The 20,178-nt window shown below is 40.3% G+C and overlaps 1 protein-coding gene across 4 annotated transcripts in view; it reads right to left on the reverse strand.

Moving 5' to 3' along the window:
- Nucleotides 1–507: 507 nt before the first annotated feature.
- Nucleotides 508–20,178, reverse strand: part of Plcl2 (phospholipase C like 2) — a 198,472-nt gene continuing 178,801 nt past the window's right edge. For all 4 annotated transcript variants that reach the window (XM_015494368.2, XM_048801031.1, XM_048801033.1 and 1 more), the window contains exons 5-6: nucleotides 18,562–18,671; nucleotides 508–1,381 (exon numbers count right to left, since the gene is read on the reverse strand). In XM_015494368.2, the coding sequence (XP_015349854.1) occupies nucleotides 1,208–1,381; nucleotides 18,562–18,671 (284 nt within the window). In that variant the 3' untranslated portion in view covers nucleotides 508–1,207. The remainder of the gene's footprint in view (nucleotides 1,382–18,561; nucleotides 18,672–20,178) is intronic.

The raw sequence follows: 20,178 nt of genomic DNA on the forward strand, positions 1-20,178 counted from the left end.
GACTTCCAGATTTGAAAGCAATTTTGGTTTGGGAGAAGCAGTAATTAGGTTTCTGTGAAAGTAGCATGAAGTCTCACTGGTTTTGGAAATAAAAGCCTGGATTAAAATCTCAGCTGGTGTAAAAGTACCCTTCAGAGGTGAAGGGGAAATAAGACTTTTTCAGAAAAACAAAAAAACATGGGGATTTGTCCCCTGCAGACTTGTAGGAAAGCTCTATCAGCTCCAGGCTCTGTAGCTGTGTTCAATTTGCTATTTGCCTGATTTTGAGGTGTCCTTTACTAGGGGGTTAATCCAGGAGCCCTACAGGGACGGCTGTGGGGGTTTGGGTTCACTTTACAGTCAACTGCCTCTTCCCCATGCTGTTGAAACCCTACTAAAAGCACAGTCAAGCCAGATAAGTAGCTTATTTTGAGCACATAATGATCCATTCAACAATAAACTAGCCACTCAAGAATAGACAATTTTGAACTAGAAATGTTAAAATTTCATTAAAAGCAGGTACTGCTGTTGGAGAAATATCATAAAACATCTCTTTAATGTGAACACTACTTCATACAAGGAGAAACTATTTACAATGTGTCACTTTCAGATTAGTTGCTTTTGCATCACTTGTTGATCATGTGCTGCCACAGCATATCCTCAGCCAGGGAGCTTCAGTCCAACTGCACGTTCCAGGTCCTCGGTGGCTCTCCGGGGTTCCTGGGGATTCAGGGGACCTGCCCACTTACATTCTCCTCAGTAATTATGGCTCAGCAAGCATGCTACCCAAAGCATCTATAACCCAGAAACTCTGGCAACCACACATAAGTAAAAAGCAATAGATTAGATTTTTTTTTCACCAATAAATACTAATTTGACAATCCAATCCATTATCATTTGAAGAAATTATTTTCACTTGGGAAAATTTTTCTCAAGAGAACTAGAGGGAACAATCTGTTCTTCACACTGGAACTGAATTAGGAGGTTTTTGTATACAAATATAGCATATTTGGGCCAGGGATATATAATTTCTTGTTAAAGAGTTTATTTGCCTTCACACATAAGACTGCTACATACATTCACAGTTTTAATAGACTGTAATTAGATATTCCAGTTGTGCTTTAAAATCCCAAATATTATTCTCGTTAGGGAGTGCAAAGCCAATGTCTCGTTTGACTATGATTGGTCCTAGAGTTATAAACTCCATAATGATTGACAGGCAGCTTCCTCATTCTCCAGTTTCATCATTTGCTTTTTCGTGTATGACTTCCAGGCTCCGGCGTGGTTTCTCAGTGTTCTCAGTGCCTGGTTTATTCAGTCCACATGAAACAGCAGCATAATGGATTTGTTTCAGGTTCTCCAAAGTCTCGTTCTTTGCATATTTCAAAAGATCTGCTTGTCCCTGTAATGAAACATGCAATTGAGTAGTATTAGATATGACACGACTTTTCTGCTAGACTTTACAATATAGATCTTCTGCTGAAAGAGGAGAATTTTGATTCCACAAGAGGACACATTTATTTCCTATTGGCACTGCATCCAAATAGGTCACTTTCAATACAAAACCAGGTCTTTCCACTGGGAAATCTGAACAGCTATTCCTGCCTATCCCAGTTAAAATCATATCTTTCATTGTTTGGCCAATCTTGTTTTTGTTTGCAGTATTGGAATTGAACCCAGGGCCTCTCAAATGCTAGGCTAGTGCTCTGCCACTGAGGTGCATTCCCAGCTGGTTGTTTTTCCAGGTTGGCCTTGAATTTGTGATCCTCCTGTCTCAATCATTGGAGGAGCTAGGATCAGAGGCATGCCCCCACCTAGCCCCTTTTTAAAAAAGGCTTGTTTTTTGAAACACTTTATTCTGAAGTAAGTACCAATTCACAGAAGGATACAAAGCCAGTAGAGAGAGGTCTTGCATTTCCTTCCCCAAATTCCCCCAAATGGTTACACCCCACATAAACTATAATAAAATATCAGCACCAGGACCCTGACATTGATGCAATGAGCCCAAAGTTCCATGAGGCTCTATCACATGTGACCACTACTGCAACAGAGACACAGGAGTAATTCACCATAAAGATATCCCTTGTACCATGACTTTACAGTCACATACCTCCCTTTCCCCTCCAGCCCCTCACTCCAACAGCCACTAATATGTGGAGTCTGGTCTTTGAGCCTAGGTAGCCTCTAAGAGTGCTAGCAGTGGTGAGCCCAAGGCAGGCCCTCGCTGCATCTGCTGAAAGAAGAACACAGAAAGGATTCTCATTCTGGATAAACGTCCTTAGCCCCATTTTAGTTTCTAATGAGGTCTGACCATTGACTCGACATGGATTTAGCCTGACATGTATACAGGTCAGAAAAAGGTGGACAGATGAGAAGCACAGTTGTTGGGAGCCTGGAATGTGAGCTGACAATGGACCAACGCAGTCTGTCAGCCTCGTCACTTCAGCTAGAGGCCACAGGATTCTTCAGGGGTGGGTGAGAGCTGTGCTGTGCATCTCAGGATATTTAGCAGCATCCCGGGTCTTTACTCACTAGGTAGCATGGCACCCCCTCAACTGTGACAACTGAAAACATCTGCAGTCTTTGCTAGCTCTCTCCTGGTGGGAGGGTGCACTGGGGGCAGCCCTGGTTGAAAACCTCAGAGCTGAGGTATCAGCAAATGACTCTAAGGTCGCAGGGTGGAAGAGACGATGCGGTGTGGTACAGTGTTCCTGTTGCAGATTCCACTCCTTTTACTTTGCTTTTTTGTTCTATTTTCCTTTCAAATTTGACCTGCCTTCCATTAACACTTCTTTCTACTCACACTATGGCCTTTCCATTTCTCTTACTCTCCTTGTTCATGGTTTTTCTTCCCCTTCTTAGGTTTTCGATTTATTCTCTTGTTTTCTTTATAATTGCTCTATAGTTTGACATTTTCTTTGTCATGATTCTTTCTCTCTTCCTTTTTTTTTTTCCTTACTAACTGCCTCCCAAGTGCAGCTCCTTTAAAGTGTCCCTGTATAACCAGAGCTTGGGGCTGTTTACAGAGGGTGATGGTAAGGCCTTACCTTGGCAGGCAACTAGACTATAATCAAATTTCAGTTGCTGGTGACACCAAATTGCAATGTGATTTTAAACCACCACGAGGCCCAAATCCACAGAGTGGTTTGTTGCTTACCACTTATCATTCATGACTTTCCTGATTTATACAGACCTTAAATTAGTGACTATGAATAGCTGTTGCAAGGCTTAGTCTCACTGAAGTAGCTTCATTTTTATTCATTCCTCCTTGTCACTGAACTCACATGTTGAACATTTACTAGTTATGAGGTCTCTGTATTTAACACAGCAGCACATTGTATCAGGAATAAAATTTCTTATTAAAGAGCTTATTTGCCTTCACAAGCAAAATCGCTACATGCATTCATAGTTTTAGTAGATTGTAACTACATAATTCATTTGTGTTTTAAAAATTCCAAGTATTACTTTTTAAATTAATAAACTTTATTTTTAGAGCAGCTTCCGGTTCACAGCAAAACAGAGCAGGAAGCACAGAGTTTTCACATACTACCCTTTCCCAACATATGCACCTCCTGCAGCACTGACATCCCACGCCCCAGTGGCGTGTGTGTTCTCATCAATGAACCCACAATGATGCATCAGTGTCAGCCAGTCTATTGTTTAAGTTAGGGTTCTTACGTGGTGCTATATAGATTTGCACAAATGTATGACGATGTGTATCCACTATTATGGTAGCAGACAGAGTAGTTTTATTGCCCTAAAAATCCTTTACATTCTGCTGAGTGCTCCCTCCCATACCTCTTCAACCCAAACCCTTATCAACCACTGAATCTTTCTACTGTAATTTTTTTTTCAGACTCTTCCACAGTTGGAATCATACTGTTCTCAGTCTTTTCAGATTGGCTTCTTTCACTTGGCAAGGTGGACTTAAGGTTCCACCATATCTTTTTTATAGTTTGATAGCTCATTTATTTTCAGCACAGAATAATATTCCTTTGTCCAATGTACTACAGTTTATCCATTCACCTACTGACAGACATCTTTGTAACTTCCAAATTTGAGTAGTTATAAAAAAAAGTTGCAATTGAACATAAGTTTTTTTAACTTATTTGGGTAAATGCCAAGGGGTGCAATTGTTGCATCATATGGTAAGAATATGTTAAGTTTTTGAGAAACTGCCAAACTACCTTCTCAAGTGTCTACCATTTTATACACCAACTGGCCTTTGAGTGAGAGTCCCTGTGCCCCCACATTCTAGCCAATGTCTGCTGTGGTCAGTGTTTTATATTTTGGCCATTCTAATAGGTGTGTAGTGGTAACTCACTGTGTCATAATTTGCAATTCTCTAATTACATATGATGTTAAACATTATTTTCATGTTTACTTTCATAATGTATCTTCTTTGGGGAAGGGTCTGTTCAGGCTTTTGCCCATTTTAAAATATGATTGTTTATTTCCTTATTGTTAAGAAACTGAGAATTCGTTTTGAGAAACTGTATATTTTGGAAAGCTGTCTTTCATCAGATATGTCTTACAAATATCTTCTCCCAATCTGTGCCTTCTCTTCCCATTATCTTAACACTGTCTTTAGCAGAGAAGAAGTTTTTAGTTTTAATGAAGTCAAGTTCACCAATTCTTTCCTTCCTGGATTATTATTTTAGTGGTGCATCTAAAAAAGTAATTGCCATACCTTTATGTTATCTTCTAGTTCTATAATTTTCTGTTTTGCCTTTAGATCTATGATCTTGTTGAGTTAATTCTTGAGAAGGGTGTAAGATCTGTGCCTAGATTCAGCCTTTGGTGTGTGGATATCCAATTGTTCCAGCACCATTTGTTGACAAGATTGTTCTTTTCCTTCAATATTGTATAGGCTACTTGGGGTCTTTGGCCTCTGCATATGAACTGGTTTATCAGATCCATAAAATAATTCACTGGGATTTTGATTGGATTGCAGTGAATAAATCAAGTTGGGAAGAAATATTATCTTGATAGTATTGAGTTTTTATAACATTTCCCCATTTATTTATTTCCTTTCTATCTTTTTTCAGAGTTCATTAGTTTTACTCATGAAAGTCTTCACAACAGTGGTGAATGGTGAGAGGAGACATCCTTGCTTTGTTCTTCATCTTAGTGGGAATCTTTGAGTTTCTTTCCATTAAGTATGATGCTAGTTTCACATTTTTGTAGACAATCCTTATCAAGTTGAGGAAGTTCCCCTCTATTCCTAATTTTCTGAGAGTTTTCAACATGAACAGATGTTAGATTTGTCCCTTGCTTTTTCTGTGTCTAGTTATGATCATGTTTTTTTTTCTTTAGCCTGTTGTGATGGGTTACACAAATCAATTTTTAAAAGTTGAGCCAATCTTGCATACCTTGGAAAAATCCCACCTGGTTTTGATATATGATTCTTTTTATACATTGTTGAATTATTATTGCTAATTTTTTGAGGATTTTTGTGTCGATGTTCCTGGGAGATATTGGCCTGCAACTTTCTCCTCTTATACTGTCTTTGGTTTTGGTATTAGGGTAATGCTGGCCTTGTAGAATCAGTTACAAAGTATTCACTCTGCCTTTATCTTCTGGAGGAGATGGTAGAGAATTCCATTCTTGTAGTCACTCGGATCAAAATGTCATCACTGACTCCTCTCTTTCTCTTCCATCCTCTACCCCACCTATCAGAAGTTCCTATATATGTCCCAGCCTTCAAAACATATATATTCAGGTTACCACCACTTCTTATCACCCTCACTGCCACCACCACAGTCAAAGGCACTATAATCTTTCCTTGGGTTTATGATGGTACCCTTCTGACTGGTCTTCCTTGACATGACAGGCGGAAAGTTCCAATTGAAACACAGTCAGAACATACCTTTCCCTTTTCTTAAAACTCTTCAGTGGCTCAACAAGTAACTCAGAGTGAGTGCCAAAGTTCTTGTCCAGGGCCCATCCTCATTCCCTGCATCTCTTTGCCTTGTTCACTCAGCCTTCATTATACTGGCTCTTCAATGTACCTCAAACTTAGCAGGTCTTCTCCAGGTGGGCCTCGAGGTCTGTGCACAAACTGCTCCCTCTGATCAGAAGGATCTTGTCTAAAAATGTACAAGGCTCACTCCCTTACCTCCTTTATGTCTTGACTTTGAAATCACCTTAAAGTGGTATCTACCTTGACACAATTCTATTTAAAATTAGAACTTCAGCCATGTACCCATGGTTCTCCTTACCCTTTTCCTGCTTTGTTTTTTTACAACAAATAGTACCATCTGACATACTCTGTTATTTTCTTCATTGTCTGTCTCTCTCATTAAACATGAACTCCATGAGAGCAGGAATTTTTGTTTCCTGGAATGAATGTAATTAAAGTAAAATGTGAAAATCTCCTCTTGAATACCCATAGCTGCCACCCCAACCATGTTTTATCTTTCTCTTTCCTTCTTTGTATATATGTTATAAATAGATATTTTACTTTTTATATAAGTGGTTTCAGGTAATCTACATTGTTCTTTGGTTTCCCTTTGTACTCACCAGAAGCCACGTCTTGGTAACCTTACTATGTCAGCATATATAGATCTACCACATGATAGGTTATTTAAAACAAAAACTCCAGATGGTGTGGGATAATTAATGTGACAACAACAGAGCTCTTTGGATGAATTTTATGTTTCCCAAACTCAGACAAGTTGTGATGGTATTTCCAACAGAACAGGTAGGCATTCAGCCATTATGCAAGTGACACCAAAGGACGCTACAAGCAACACATCCAGACCTGGGGAGCTGCTAAACTTGGTCCCCACCACTTTTATTCTGTTCGTGTGTCTAAAACTACCTGCCTGACACGTCTTGGAGTTAAGACATCGATCATGAGTGAAGGACAATTCTGAAGGTTGTGGTGGTGTTTGCGGTAGCAATGCTTACATGTCATTGCTTCAAAAGACTTCAAAAGAGCACAAGCTATTTAAAACACTGCCACCCACTGACATAGGGTATCTAGTTTAGAAGAATCTTTCTACAAGCTGGCTTTGCAATGTTTTCTGTTGAAAAACCCAAACCTCATTCAGTTTCACACATTCTGTTTTGAATTTTGTAATTTATTTGATTTGGTTTTCATCTTGAAAGGGTTATAACAATCTTAGGTCAAAATATTTAAGGTTCTCACTTTTGGCCTAGAAAGTATCTTTAAAATACATCTCTAAAGGCAGAAGCCGCACCACAGCAGCTCTTGCTGAGTTTGGCTGTGCCTATGGCTTACCTGGGATTGGATCAGAGGCCAGGAGCAGCCAGGAAATATACAATGGCAGATGCCAAACCCCAGAGCTGGTGTCCCAGCTGTACTCAACACTTGGCTAGTCACCAAACTTTCTGTGTGATTATAAAAGATGTCCTAGTTTTTTTTTGTTTGCTTTTGTTTCTTTATTTCAGTTCTTTGAACCCAGGGCCTTGCACATGCTAGACAAGTGCTCTACCATACTGGGCTACACACATCTCAGCCCTTTATAAAAAATTTTGATTTGCTATAGGTTCTCGCTAAGTTGCCCAGGATGGCATCAAGTAGCTGGGATTACAGGCATGTGTCACTACATTTAGCTTCGGTTTTTAATATATTAAAAATATTTCAAAGTACATCTGTTAGTGCTATATAGTTTTTGGAACCAAAATTAATAATTACATTCACTGCTTTTATCCAAATCTGGAGATAAAACAATAGGGATTAGATACTCCAGTTAATTTTTTCAAAGCCCCTTTGTCAAACTATCTATTAGAGGAAAACAGAACTGCCTTACTATGGAGATGAGTGACCCAGCGAAGCTGTCCCTGACCTCTACAATTGGCCCTGGCAATGACCGCATGGCTTGGAGCTACAGAGAGCAAAGACAGCCATCTGCCATTCCCTGGGGGCCAGCAGACACTTTTTCCAAATTCCATGTAATGAGAGGGAGGAGAAAGAAGTAGACACTCATACCGTACATTTGGGAGTTTGAAGGAAGCACAAAAGTATTCAGGTCTTTTTGTTTTGATGCAAACAGGACTGTAAATCATCAGAGTCTAGTTCTGACTTTTCCATATCTGGGGTCTACACTGACTTCTGAGTTGCCCTGGGCTTTGCCAAAGGTTCCAACCTAAGAAGCTTCACCTAGGCGAGTATGGACTAGCTGTCTCCTTTCTGGCTTTCTTATCTACCTGGGAACACAGTAAGAAACACAGCAGATTGAGGCTGACTCTGGCGGACACTGGGGCTGCTCTAAGGTCTACCAGGAAAACAGACTGCCTTCCTGAGTGGGCCCATCCCAACCCAAGACTCAGTCCTTCCTTGGCAACTGGATTTGCATACATCTGATTTTCCCAACTAAATCATTTTACTTTATCTTTCTTGTAAGTCTCCAAGAGGCTGTGGGAACCCTCAGACGATGGCAGGCAAGTCTAGGGTTCTTCTCCTGTCTCTCAGCAGAGTGTCTTTTGCAACTAAAACCAGAGAACCCTGTGAGCCCAAACACACATTTCATGACAGGAAATGAAAGCCAGGTGGCCAGGAAGTTGTCATTTCTTCATTGGTTATCTGTCTAGTTAATGGCAAGCAGTCACAAACATGGCCTTTTAGTAAATATTTTGTGGTAAGTCACTTTCAGGTGATGGGAGACTCACATACAAAGGGAATATATTTTAACCATGTATTTCTTTTTTTAAAAAAAATCTTTATTTTTTAGTTGTAGGTGGACACATTATCTTTATTTCATTTTTATGTGGTGCTGAGGATTGAACCCAGAGCCTCACATGTGCTAGGCAAGCGCTCTACCACTGAGCCCCAACCCCAGCCCCAACCATGTATTTCGTAAGCATTTAAAAATCTCAGGCCAAATGCTCAAACCTCCTTCAAGAGTGCTATGGTAAAAGCCATGGTGGCAGTTCACACATCAGTAGGGTACCAGGGATTAGAGGGAGGGATGAATAGGCAGAGCACAGAGGATTTTTAGATTAGTGATAATACTTTGCATGATACTATAATGATGGACACAATAAAAACATCAAGTTGTACACCTTAAATACATACAATAAAAAATAAATTTAAATAAACAGTGGCTAAGATTGCAGCTATGTGGTAGAATACTTGCCTAGCATGTGCAAGGGCCTGGATTCAATCCCCTGCACCACAGAATGAATGAATAAGTAAATACATTAATTTAAAAAAGTACAGTGGATACATGTCATTATAGATTTGTTCAGTCTCATTCAATGTGCAACACCAAGAGTGAATCCTAACATAAACTATAGTCTTTGAGCAATGATGTGTCTATGCAGGTTCACTGACTGTAACAAATGCACCACTATGGTGGAGGTTGCTAAGAGGGAGGTGTGTGGGTGGGATATGGGAAGTCTCTGAACCTTTTTGTCAATTTTACGGTGAACCTAAAATTGCTCTAGAAAAATAAAAGTCTTTTTAAAAAGGAATGCTGTGGAAATGATTTAGTACATTTCTTACAACCACAATTCAGATTGGCTCAGAAGGGCTATAAAAGTAATTATGGTCCTAAGCCTAAAATATGTTAAAAACAAAATATGAAGGCACATGCACCAGCAAAGCCTTCTGGGAGTGCTGGTTACTATTTATTGAGTGACTGCTTTGCCAAACACTGTAATAAGCCACTTACGAAGATTCTCTCATGACAGTCTCTTAATTCTGAGAAGACACTACTACTATCCCTGTTTTATAATGAGAAAATTTAGTTTAAGGAGATTAGGGACCTTGCCTGAGGCAGAGTCTAAATAGCAAATTATATTGAAACACACAGAACCTTTTGTTTTCCTTTTGGATAAACTAAATGGTGGGACCTCCAACCATAGTGGGTTGAACCCCACATGTTGCATGCAAGCAAAGTAGGAACTCCACTGTATTTTTAAGGCACTCAGCATATCAACATATTGTGTAGACAATTCAATCTTCCTGTGGTTAAATACAGAAACAGAAATACAGATGTCTGAATCAGATATGTTGAAGAGGAATGCGTGAACAAAAGCAGGGAGGGCCATGGGAGTCTTGGCTACAGATTGCAAATCGCCCCTTCTTATCCTTGGATGGCCCCCCTTCTGAGAGGCCTTTTGTGGCCAGCTAAGACCTAGCACATTAATCAGGATTAAGGAAGCCCTCCTAGCTTGGTCAGGCGTACTTCCTGCTGATGTCTTAATAAACCTTACACATGAAAAAAGATCCCCATCATCAGAATCACCTCAAGCTACAGCAACAGGACCCATGCTTTGCTACAGGACGTGAGAACTGCTGGAGTGCATCATTATTTTTTTTCTCTCCTGTGGCTTCCCCTTCTGTTCAGTAGGGCTGCAATGCAAGCTGCAAACTGGTCTCACCACAGCAGGGGTGCCTTCCTCTACCCTGCCTCCACCCCACGGGGTTCAGAACCCCTGGGGAGGATGAGGTGCTGGGTGAGAGTGGAAAGAACACACTGTAAACGTGGCTCTTGGACCTTGAATTTTTTTCCTTAATCCAGAGATGCTTCAGTTGTACAATGCAGCAGTGGATCATGGGAGGATGGTGGGTCTGTCTGAGGAGTATCCTCAAGTTTGGATTCTCCCCATACACTTTGCCCACATCTGGGCTCTCATCACACCTACAGTCATCTCCCAATTTGCCAATAATTGTATGACTGTCAAAAATTTTAACTTTCAAAAATAAGATTCAATTTAATTTAAATTTAGAAGGAATGCCATTCTCCTCAGAAATAAGTTTTGTTTTCTTCAACCAAGATGGAGAGCTGGGCCTGGACAGAAGGGCGGGAAAGGATTTGGGTAGGTGTGGGGGGCTGTGGAGAATCCTGCTGCTTTCCATGACTCTAGGAAACAATGCTCTGCAGCCCAGCCATAATTCAGCAGCATGTCCTCTAGACCACAAAGCTTTCTAAGTTTGGACTCTGCATCTCTCCCTGCTACAGACCTGCTCATGGAGAGAGCTAAGGTACACTCTGCAGCAGGAGGGGGCCTGGACTGGCACAGAGCTAGATGGTTGCTCTGGTGGCAGAGGTGGGATGGGGGTTTCAGGAGCAGTCACTGGAGTCTCCTGATAGCAGAAGTGAGCCACCACATAAGCACAGAAAAAAGGAGGTCAGAGAAGGACCAGGGTCAGAGGAGAGGAAGTGGAGAGGGATAGGAGGCTGGGGGATGAGCAGGACCAGGACTGTGAGACTCTGGACACATTAGGAACAACAGTGCACATGTAAGCACTTCCTTCACATTATTACTCTTTTAAGCACACCTTGTGCCTAATCAAATATCAGCTGAGTAATCACAAATTCCACATTAGAGGGATCCAAATGCTTGAGGTTTTTCTGTGTTTTAAATGGATCAGGAAGAGCGGCCTGCCTAATGGTGAGCACTACTGTAGTGTGTTTCCTGAACCATTCTGAGTTTTCACACACTAAAAGGAGAGATGGCTTTCAGTCAATTATTGCTTTTCAGGAAAACTGGCAACACATGACATCACCAATAAATAAAATAACTAAGACATGAGTGTCAATAAGTCTAAAAAAAAAGAAAATGCAATCAGTCCACAGACCATAGTAGTGATTTTCAGAAAGGAAACAAATGCCAGTCTTCAAGGTAAAGACTACACCTCAGGTAAAAATAAAAACCAAGCTCAATGTTGGGATCAATGCCATCTGGTTTATTGATTCATTTTTGGCAGAAGTCTTATGCTCCCGAAGAGAACAAATCTCTAATTACTTGCAGGATTTCCTTGTCAGTCTGGTTTCTGAGGGCAGAGTGGCACAGGATGGGGAGAGCTGGCTTGGCAGCAGTTCATCTGGAGACATCTTAGGCTGCAATCAACTTACTTTAAGATGTGATACAGACGCTATGAAAGCCCAGCCACCCCAGATGAGATGCCAGTCATGTGGGTAAAGCCTAATTGATGTTCCAGGCCCAGCTGAGGTCCCAGCAGAATTATGCCCCAGGATAGAGCCAGCCAATACCACATGAAGCACAAAACCATGTGGCTGAGTGAGCACACAGAATAATGGGAAAAAGAAGTAGAAATCATTTTACGCCACTAGTTTTGAAGTGGGTTATTAAACAGCAGTAGGGAACTGAAATAGCCACTCAAGGTGGCCAGCTTCTGTGCTACAGGACAAGATCTTCCTGGACACAGTGTATGGAGGTAGGGGGAGGGCTCAATCCAAGGAGCCCTGATACAAGAGAAGACTTACACACCTTAGGACTGCTCAGTCTGGAGCTAAATGGTTGAGCTAAGCTAGGAAAGACAAATAGTTTGAGCACTTGAAATAAAAGCTTATATGGTACTGTCAGGGCCATAACAAGGCAAGAAAAAGTTCCAAAATAGTACCAATGGGCACAGTGCATGGGCTGGCAGAAGGGAGAAGAACTGAGCAGAGGCACAGAGACAAGCAGGCAGAGCACTGGCCACAGAGACGCAGCTCTTCTGGGGCCACTGGGGTTCCAACAGCTTCCTAACTATGTGAAGCTGGACTGTAGTTTCTGGTCTCAGAGTTCCTGGAGGTTCCTGCCCTTCCTGGGCTGTATAAGCCAGAATCTCTCACCCCTCCTCAGTGAGTTAGTCTAAGTGAATTTTTGCTTCTGGTAACGAAGAGCAGGCCTGTGAAAATTGCACTCTTCTTAGGAGATCCTAGCATCTTAGGAATGGCAGTCAGTGGGCCTGGTGAGCACCACCACCAGTATAGCGAGCATTTTAGCAAATGAAAAAATGAAAGTAGAGGAGCTCTGATAATGGTGGAGGGATGAAGATGCACTGGAGTTCCCATCCCACATTTCCAACAAAACGAGCCCAAACAGCAAAATTAGCCAAAAACAAACTCAGGTAAAAAACTACCAAGGAGCAACCAAACTAAGAAAAGGATATAACATAATTTAATAAACTTTTAAAACTCACAGTACCTACACTGTCAAGTCACTAGAGTCCACAAAATTCTCCCTAACACTCAACCCAACCAGAGGGATATGAACAGAGTAAGTGACCTTCTCTTTTCTTCTTCTATTTGCTGGAATAGCAGAAGACATTATGGGCAGATGGTGGGAAGAAAGTGACACTGGAAAAGTTAGGAATAGGGCTGACACAATTAAAAAACAGGACAAAATACAGAACACAATGGCTTTCAGAGAGCACAAGAGTGACATCTGAGAGAAGGATACCAAGAGTGCCATGAATGACAGGCATAGTGGCACACACCTATGATCCCAGTGGCTCAGGAGGCTGAGGCAGGAGGCTTCCACGTTCAAAGCCAGCCTCAGCAACTCATTAAGGCCCTAAGCAACTTAGCGAGATCCTATCTCAAAATCAAATGTAAAAAGGGCTGGGGATATGCTCAGTGGTTAAGTGTCCCGGATTCAACCCCCAGTACTAAAAAACAACAAAAAATAAGTAAACAAACAAAAACCCTGAAAAAGAGTGTCGCACACTTTGTGTGGTTTCCAGGTAATAATGTAGAAGGGTGTGGCCCAGAACCCAGCAGCCCCACAGGCTCAGAGGACAGAGCCTGCAATTCAGGAAGCCATGGTAGCTGGAGTTTGAAGCTCAGAGGAGGGGAGAGGAGGAAGTAGCTTTAGGCTGCCTATTACACATGTTCAAGAAGTCAGAGGATTTGATGAGCTTAAAGAGGAGAGATGCATGAAATTTGATATAAAATACGTGAAATAGATCAATAGCATACTGGGACTGGAGCTGTAGCTCAGTGGTAAAGCACTTGACTTGCATGTGTGAGGCACTGGGTTCGATCCTCAGTACCACATAAAAATAAAGATATTGTGTGTCTATTTACAACTAAAAAAATAATAATAAACAGGATTAAAAAAATAATAAAAAACAGGATTAATGGCATATTAGATAATATAGAAGACAGCAATATTAATTACTTGAAGACAGTATAACCACCAACATTTTCTTTTAAACACAGAAAACACCTTAAAAACAAATGAATAAGCATCTGTGTCTCATGGGACAATGCCAAGCAGTATATATGTAGAGCTGGAGTAATCGAAGGAGGAAATAATGGCTGAAATTTTCCGAATTTATTTAAAGTTATAAATCCACATATCCAAGAATTGTTTTTAAAAGAGAGAGAGAGAGAGAGAGAGAGAGAGAGAGAGAGAGAGAGAATCTTTTAATTTTTTTTTTTTTTTTTTTTAGTTTTCGGCGGACACAACATCTTTGTTTGTATGTGGTGCTGAGGATTGAACTCGGGCCGCAAGCATGCCAGGCGAGCGGGCTACCGCTTGAGCCATATCCCCAGACCCTATCCAAGAATTTTAACAAACTTCAAGTGTAAGAAACATAAATAAAACCACATCAAGACCCATCATAATTTTTTTAAACACACACATACACACAGATATTCAGCCTTCATACATTTGCTAGAATGGCTAAACCAATTATTTCAAGTGTTGACAAGGATCATCTAAGCAATCGGAACTCTCCAAACACTGCTGAGGGGAATGCAAATAGGAAATGACTTTTTTTTTTTTTAAAGTAGTTTGGCAGTTTCTTATGAAATCTGACATACATTTACCAAACAATCAAGCCGTTCCACTCATAGATATTTCCCCAAGAAGAATAAGAACATATGTCCATATAAAAACTTGTATGTGAATGTTCTTTGCAGCTTTATTCACAATAGTTGAAAATTGGAAACAACCCAAATGTCCATCAACTGATTCATGTATAAACAAAGTGTGTTGCATCCATAAAAATAGAATATTATTCATCAATAAAAAGGAATGGATTGTTGAAACATGTGGATGAATCTAAAAAGCATTATGCTAAATGAAAAAAGTCACGTAGTAAAAACTGCATCCTATATAATTCCATTTATATAACACTCTGGAACAGGTGAAAATATATATGGAGAAATCAGATCAGTGGTTACCAACACAAAGGATTTTACTACAAAGAGGCCCAAAGAAACCTTCGGAGGTGACAGAAATACTCTATCATAGTTGTGGTGGAGGCTACATGACTATATATACATTATACATCATGGAATTATATGTTTACAACTGGAAAATTTTATTTTATGTAAATTATATCTTAATGAGGTTTGCAAAGAAGTAAAAAATAATGATTTTATGTTGAGGGCTGGATCAAACAAGCAAGTGGAAGTGTGTGTGGGTGGGTCACACTCCAAAAAAGGAACATCACTGCCATTGTAACTGTGACACAATGCAAAGATGTCATGGACTATGAGATAGATAACAATTTCAAAAATGTCAATAACATGAAAAAAGATGTGACTCAAACTCAGTCATACTCATCTCCATCCACACACCCATCCGTGCACACATATGCTGCGTATGAAAATCTTCCTGGAATAAGTTCACTCACATTTAAAGAAGGTTCTAATTAGAGGGAGGATCTAAAGTCCTTTTAATACTTTTATATTTTCTATACTAAAATAATTCTTTATGGGGCTGGGGATGTGGCTCAAGCGGTAGCGCTCTCGCCTGGCATGCATGCAGCCCGGGTTCGATCCTCAGCACCACATACAAACAAAGATGTTGTGCCCACCGAAAATTAAAAAATAAATATCAAAAAATTATCTCTCACTCCCTCTGTCTGTCTCTCTCTCTCTCTGTCTCTCACACTCTCTTTAAAAAAATATATAAATAAATAAATAAAATAATTCTTTATAATAAATATGCATTTATAAAAACAAATCAATGCTTTTTATTTAATAAAAAAAATGACCAAAAGTAAGTATGCCAAGTTGTTAGTAGTGAATGATTCTGGATGTGATGACCCTGAATGATTTTATTTCTCCTTTGTTCAATTCTGTATCTTAAACCATTTTCCAAAAAATAAAATAAAATAAAGCAAGATTAAAAAACAATAGGATGAATATCCTTAGACCTATGAACTTTCTTACCAATAGTGTGCCTCTTCTTAGGGTGAGCAGAGTCCCTGGTATGTCTGGGACTGAAAGCCCAGAGATGGTTGGATCCGGAATGTTCCCCAAAAGTTCATGTGTTGAGGGCTTGATCCCCAATGTAACAATATTCAGAGGTGGGACCTTTGGGAAATGATTAGATCACAAAGGCACTAAACTCATCCATGTATTTACTGATGGATTCATAGCTGAATGGACTACCATAAGGTGCTGGACACTGTAGGAGGTAAGACCTAGTTGAAGGGAGGAGGTTCTTGGGTGACCTTGGTGACTATATGTTATCCTCAGCCCCGCAAGCTCTGCTTCCAGGGCTGCCCTGAGGGCTGAAGTGTGCAGTTTTCCTCTACCACGCCCTTCCACTATGATATTCTGCCTTGCCTCATGTCCAAAGCAAGGAGTCAACTAAGCATGGACTGAAACATTTGAAACCATGAGCCAAAATGAATCTTTCCTCTGCTGTTTCTCTCAGGTATTTTGTCACAGTAACAAAAAGCTGACTAACACTGTCACTTTTCCTCCTTTGTGGTTCCAATGAATTCTATAGATTCTATAGCAATGGTACTCAAAATTTTTTAGTGTGCCTAAGAATTCCCTGAGGAACTAGAGAGGCAAGAAGATTCCTGGGTTCCACTCCTGGATATTTCGGTTCAGTAGGTGTGGGGTGGGGCTCAGGAGAGTACATTTTTTAGCACCCCAGATAATGCCCATGCTCTGGCCTCACTGTGCCAGAGCTCCCTCAGCATGTCTTCCTGTTCTACTCTTCCATATCTGGAGTTAACTCAAACCCTGCCTAGCCTCTGTACCACCAGGAGGCACCACTTGGTAGCCCCAAAGGGATGTTACCTCTCCAAGTTTACTGCAAAGAATAAATGGAGGAAGAAACTCAGGGCATTCTATTCCCTCCGGCCACGGAAATGCTGACAGCCCAACTCAGAGCAAACTCACACGTCAGACCCCATGAACACTTGTTCTTCTAAACAGAGTTTAAACTTTAGAAACAGATAAGGGGAAAGCCTTTCCATCATACAGCAAGGACACATAGATTCCTCCAATTCTTTCCCATTCACCTAAAATCATTTAGTACCCCTCAAAATTGTCCCTGGGTTACTGGGTAATCACACTCCCATGACTGTCCTGGGCACAGGAAAGGAATGCATACACCTTTCCTTCTATGGATCTATCTACCATTAGTTCATTCCAGCCAGCCTTCAGAGGGTGACAGAAAGTTTTCCCTTTGTTGCTACGCAGCAAGCTCCCAAGGGACCTCACACTGCTGGTTCCCAGACCAAACTGAGGAGCAAGGAAAGTTGGTCCTAGGCCTCTACTTGCCTATATAAAATAGAAGGAAAATGAGCATTTGTTCCTACCACAGGGCTTAAAGTGCTGTGCTATTTTTTCCTGAGGTTTGCAGGAAATGTGTGGTATACTCTCCACCCCTGAAAGGGGGTGAGTCAGCAAGTTGTAACGCCAAATCCCTTTTCATTGTAAATTCTTGTTTCTGCTGTTTACAGAACTGCAAACCATTGGAGTTAAATTCTAAGCAGAAGATCTTGATATATATGTATTTAAAAAGTACATGTGTAGGAAGGGAAGTGCTTGAAGAAGTCAAGAAAATGATTTTAATTATAAAATGAGTAGGGGTTTAACATGAGAAAATGCAAGCTCGCTAGCTTTGGAAGGGGACCTTTTACACAATCAAATCAGAAAACTGTTGTAAGTGGCAGGAATGGATCTCTAAACTGGAGGAGTAGTGAGGAGACTAAAAGAGGCAGCTATGATAATGTCTTTACAGTCTCAAATTCAACTGAGCATAAAGTTTTGGAGGGTGAACAGCAGAAAGCAGTTTTACATTTACTTGTCCAAGATCCAGGATGAAATAACTGTCCTGTGTTGTTATTATTCGTATCCTCAAGCACTAAGAAGAACAGTAAGAACTCCTGGAATAAAAACTCAAAAAATGTTTGAAGGTACATATACTATGTTATTTAAAAAATCATGTCACATTAAATCCAGCACAGAAAAAAAATACTGGAAGAATGTATGGCAGAAAACCCACACTAACTGTCTCTGGATGGTGGGATTATGTGCACCTTTGCTTATTGCCTTTGACATTTTCTAAAACAAAAATGTATTGTTTTTATAATAAAAGTAACCCAAGTCAATTTTTAAAAGCAGCATGCTGAGAGAAACATATGCAACTTCACCTTTAAAGGAAAACTTCTTTCAAATGGCAATTCCTTTATGCATTTCCTTGGATTGTACGTTACCCAATCCTCTTATTGTTTTTTCTGGGTTCATATTAACATTAGGGCTCTGATTACACTTTAAAGTGTGAAATGACAGTTGAATGACTAGAATCTTTAATTTCCCAATCAATCCTCTGTAATCAGTATTTTCTACTTCACATATACCAATGGGCACTTATGAACCTTAAAATGCTCCCAGGATAAAATGAAGTCTTTGTCTGTCTACCAGAAGTCCTGTGTGCTCCTTCTGAGCCCCAGTGACAAGCCACTGTGCCCATGAACTCTATAGGGGAAGAGTTGTCACTGTGATTTCTGTGCTGTGCTGTATAGCCTCAAAGGCTGATAATGCACAACAATCCTGAGATAGAAAGGCAAGCAGAGAACAACTACAGCACTATTACCCTCAGATACAACTCTGTAGATACCTTTAAGATCGTGATATTCCAGGTAAAGCTCTCCACTGCTTTCTGTAGTTTCCGTTCCTTCAGACCCTCCTTGGTGCCTATGCTGTGTAAGTGCTCATGGAATTCCATGGCTGAAAGAAATAAAAAAGACAAAGCGTATTACTTCGCCATCCAGTCTGTGGTAATGAACCAGCAATATTCATTTTTCTAGGCAGAGCTAAAACAATTTCAATTGCTAATAGCACTTAATAATCATTCCCATGTAAGAATGTAGTAATAGGGAGGAAACACTGAAATGGTTCCAACAAAGTGGAAGGCATCTTAGAGTCAGTTCTGAAGGGCAGAAGGATACATGATTATTATTACAGGGTTGTAATTCAGAGAAGAGAGACATGGCTTCTGAGAGGAAGGTTGCCCAGGGAGAAGGAAGAAAAGCAGGGACTGGAACCCAGGTCTCTGAAATCTGAGAAGATAGATTTCAACTCTACTAAGAACATAATGCTGGCTACTGGGGATGCAAAGAATGCAAAGTCAGGAACTTCCCATCCCAGTGAGGGTCAATATGAGCTCAGATACCAAGCCTGTCATAAAGGGGAGAGGTTGGGGAGAAGGATGTGAACTCTAAACTTTGAATTTATATTATGAAACTTTAACCAGGATTCACCTGATCAAATGAATACTCCCCAGCATCCTTTAAAATAATCAAAGAGGTTTCTCACTGCAATGATAAGGGGGGAGCAGTGGGGAGAGGGTATGATGGTCCGTCTACTTGTAGTCATTATAACTCAGACTTTTTTTTGCATATTCCCTTATAGTCAATCCTCCCATCCTTGGCCAATAGAAACCCTTCAAACTGGTTCCCACACCCTACTGAAATCACCAATTAGCCTTTGATACCTTCCTTGCTTTCTGGTACAAGAAATTCCAGACTCACCCATCTAAAATACATTTCCCATCTCAGGCCTGGAGCTAGCTATTTCCCCCAAGGAAACTGTATGCATGATGCATGTGTGGGAGGGAGGGAGGGAGGGAGTGGGTAGAAAGGAAGGAGAAGAGAGGGAGAAAAGACACCTTCCTTTCCACAATCAGGGTGTTCAATGTTAACTGAGTTTTTAATTGTTTTCTAAGGTCTTTTCACTAGACAGATCTAGGACACGTATATTTTTTTTAACAGAAAGAGCTTACTAAAAATTTAATTCAGAGTTTTAAAATAACATTTAAAATATTATGTTTATTTTTTCCTCTCATGTAGAAAAAAATCTTAATTCCTAGCCATACCAATGCAACTACTAATAATAAGACTGCTAGACATACTTAAAACTCTCAGCATTTTTCTGTGTGTGCCCTTAGAGTATATCTTATTGAGAATGCATAGTAAAATTTTTGTGTTGAAGTTGGAATAATTCTTTTTTTTAAATTTTTTATTGTTGGTTGTTCAAAACATTACAAATTTCTTGATATATCATATTTCACACTTTGATTCAAGTGGGTTATGAACTCCCATTTTTACCCCATATACAGATTGCAGAATTACATCAGTTACACATCCATTGATTTACATACTGCCATACTAGTGTCTGTTGTGTTCTGCTGTCTTTCCTATCCTCTACTATCCCCCCTCCCCTCCCCTCCCCTCCC

The sequence above is a fragment of the Marmota marmota genome, unplaced genomic scaffold (genome assembly GCF_001458135.2).
Source record: "Marmota marmota marmota unplaced genomic scaffold, marMar, whole genome shotgun sequence".
Lineage (NCBI taxonomy): Eukaryota > Metazoa > Chordata > Mammalia > Rodentia > Sciuridae > Marmota > Marmota marmota.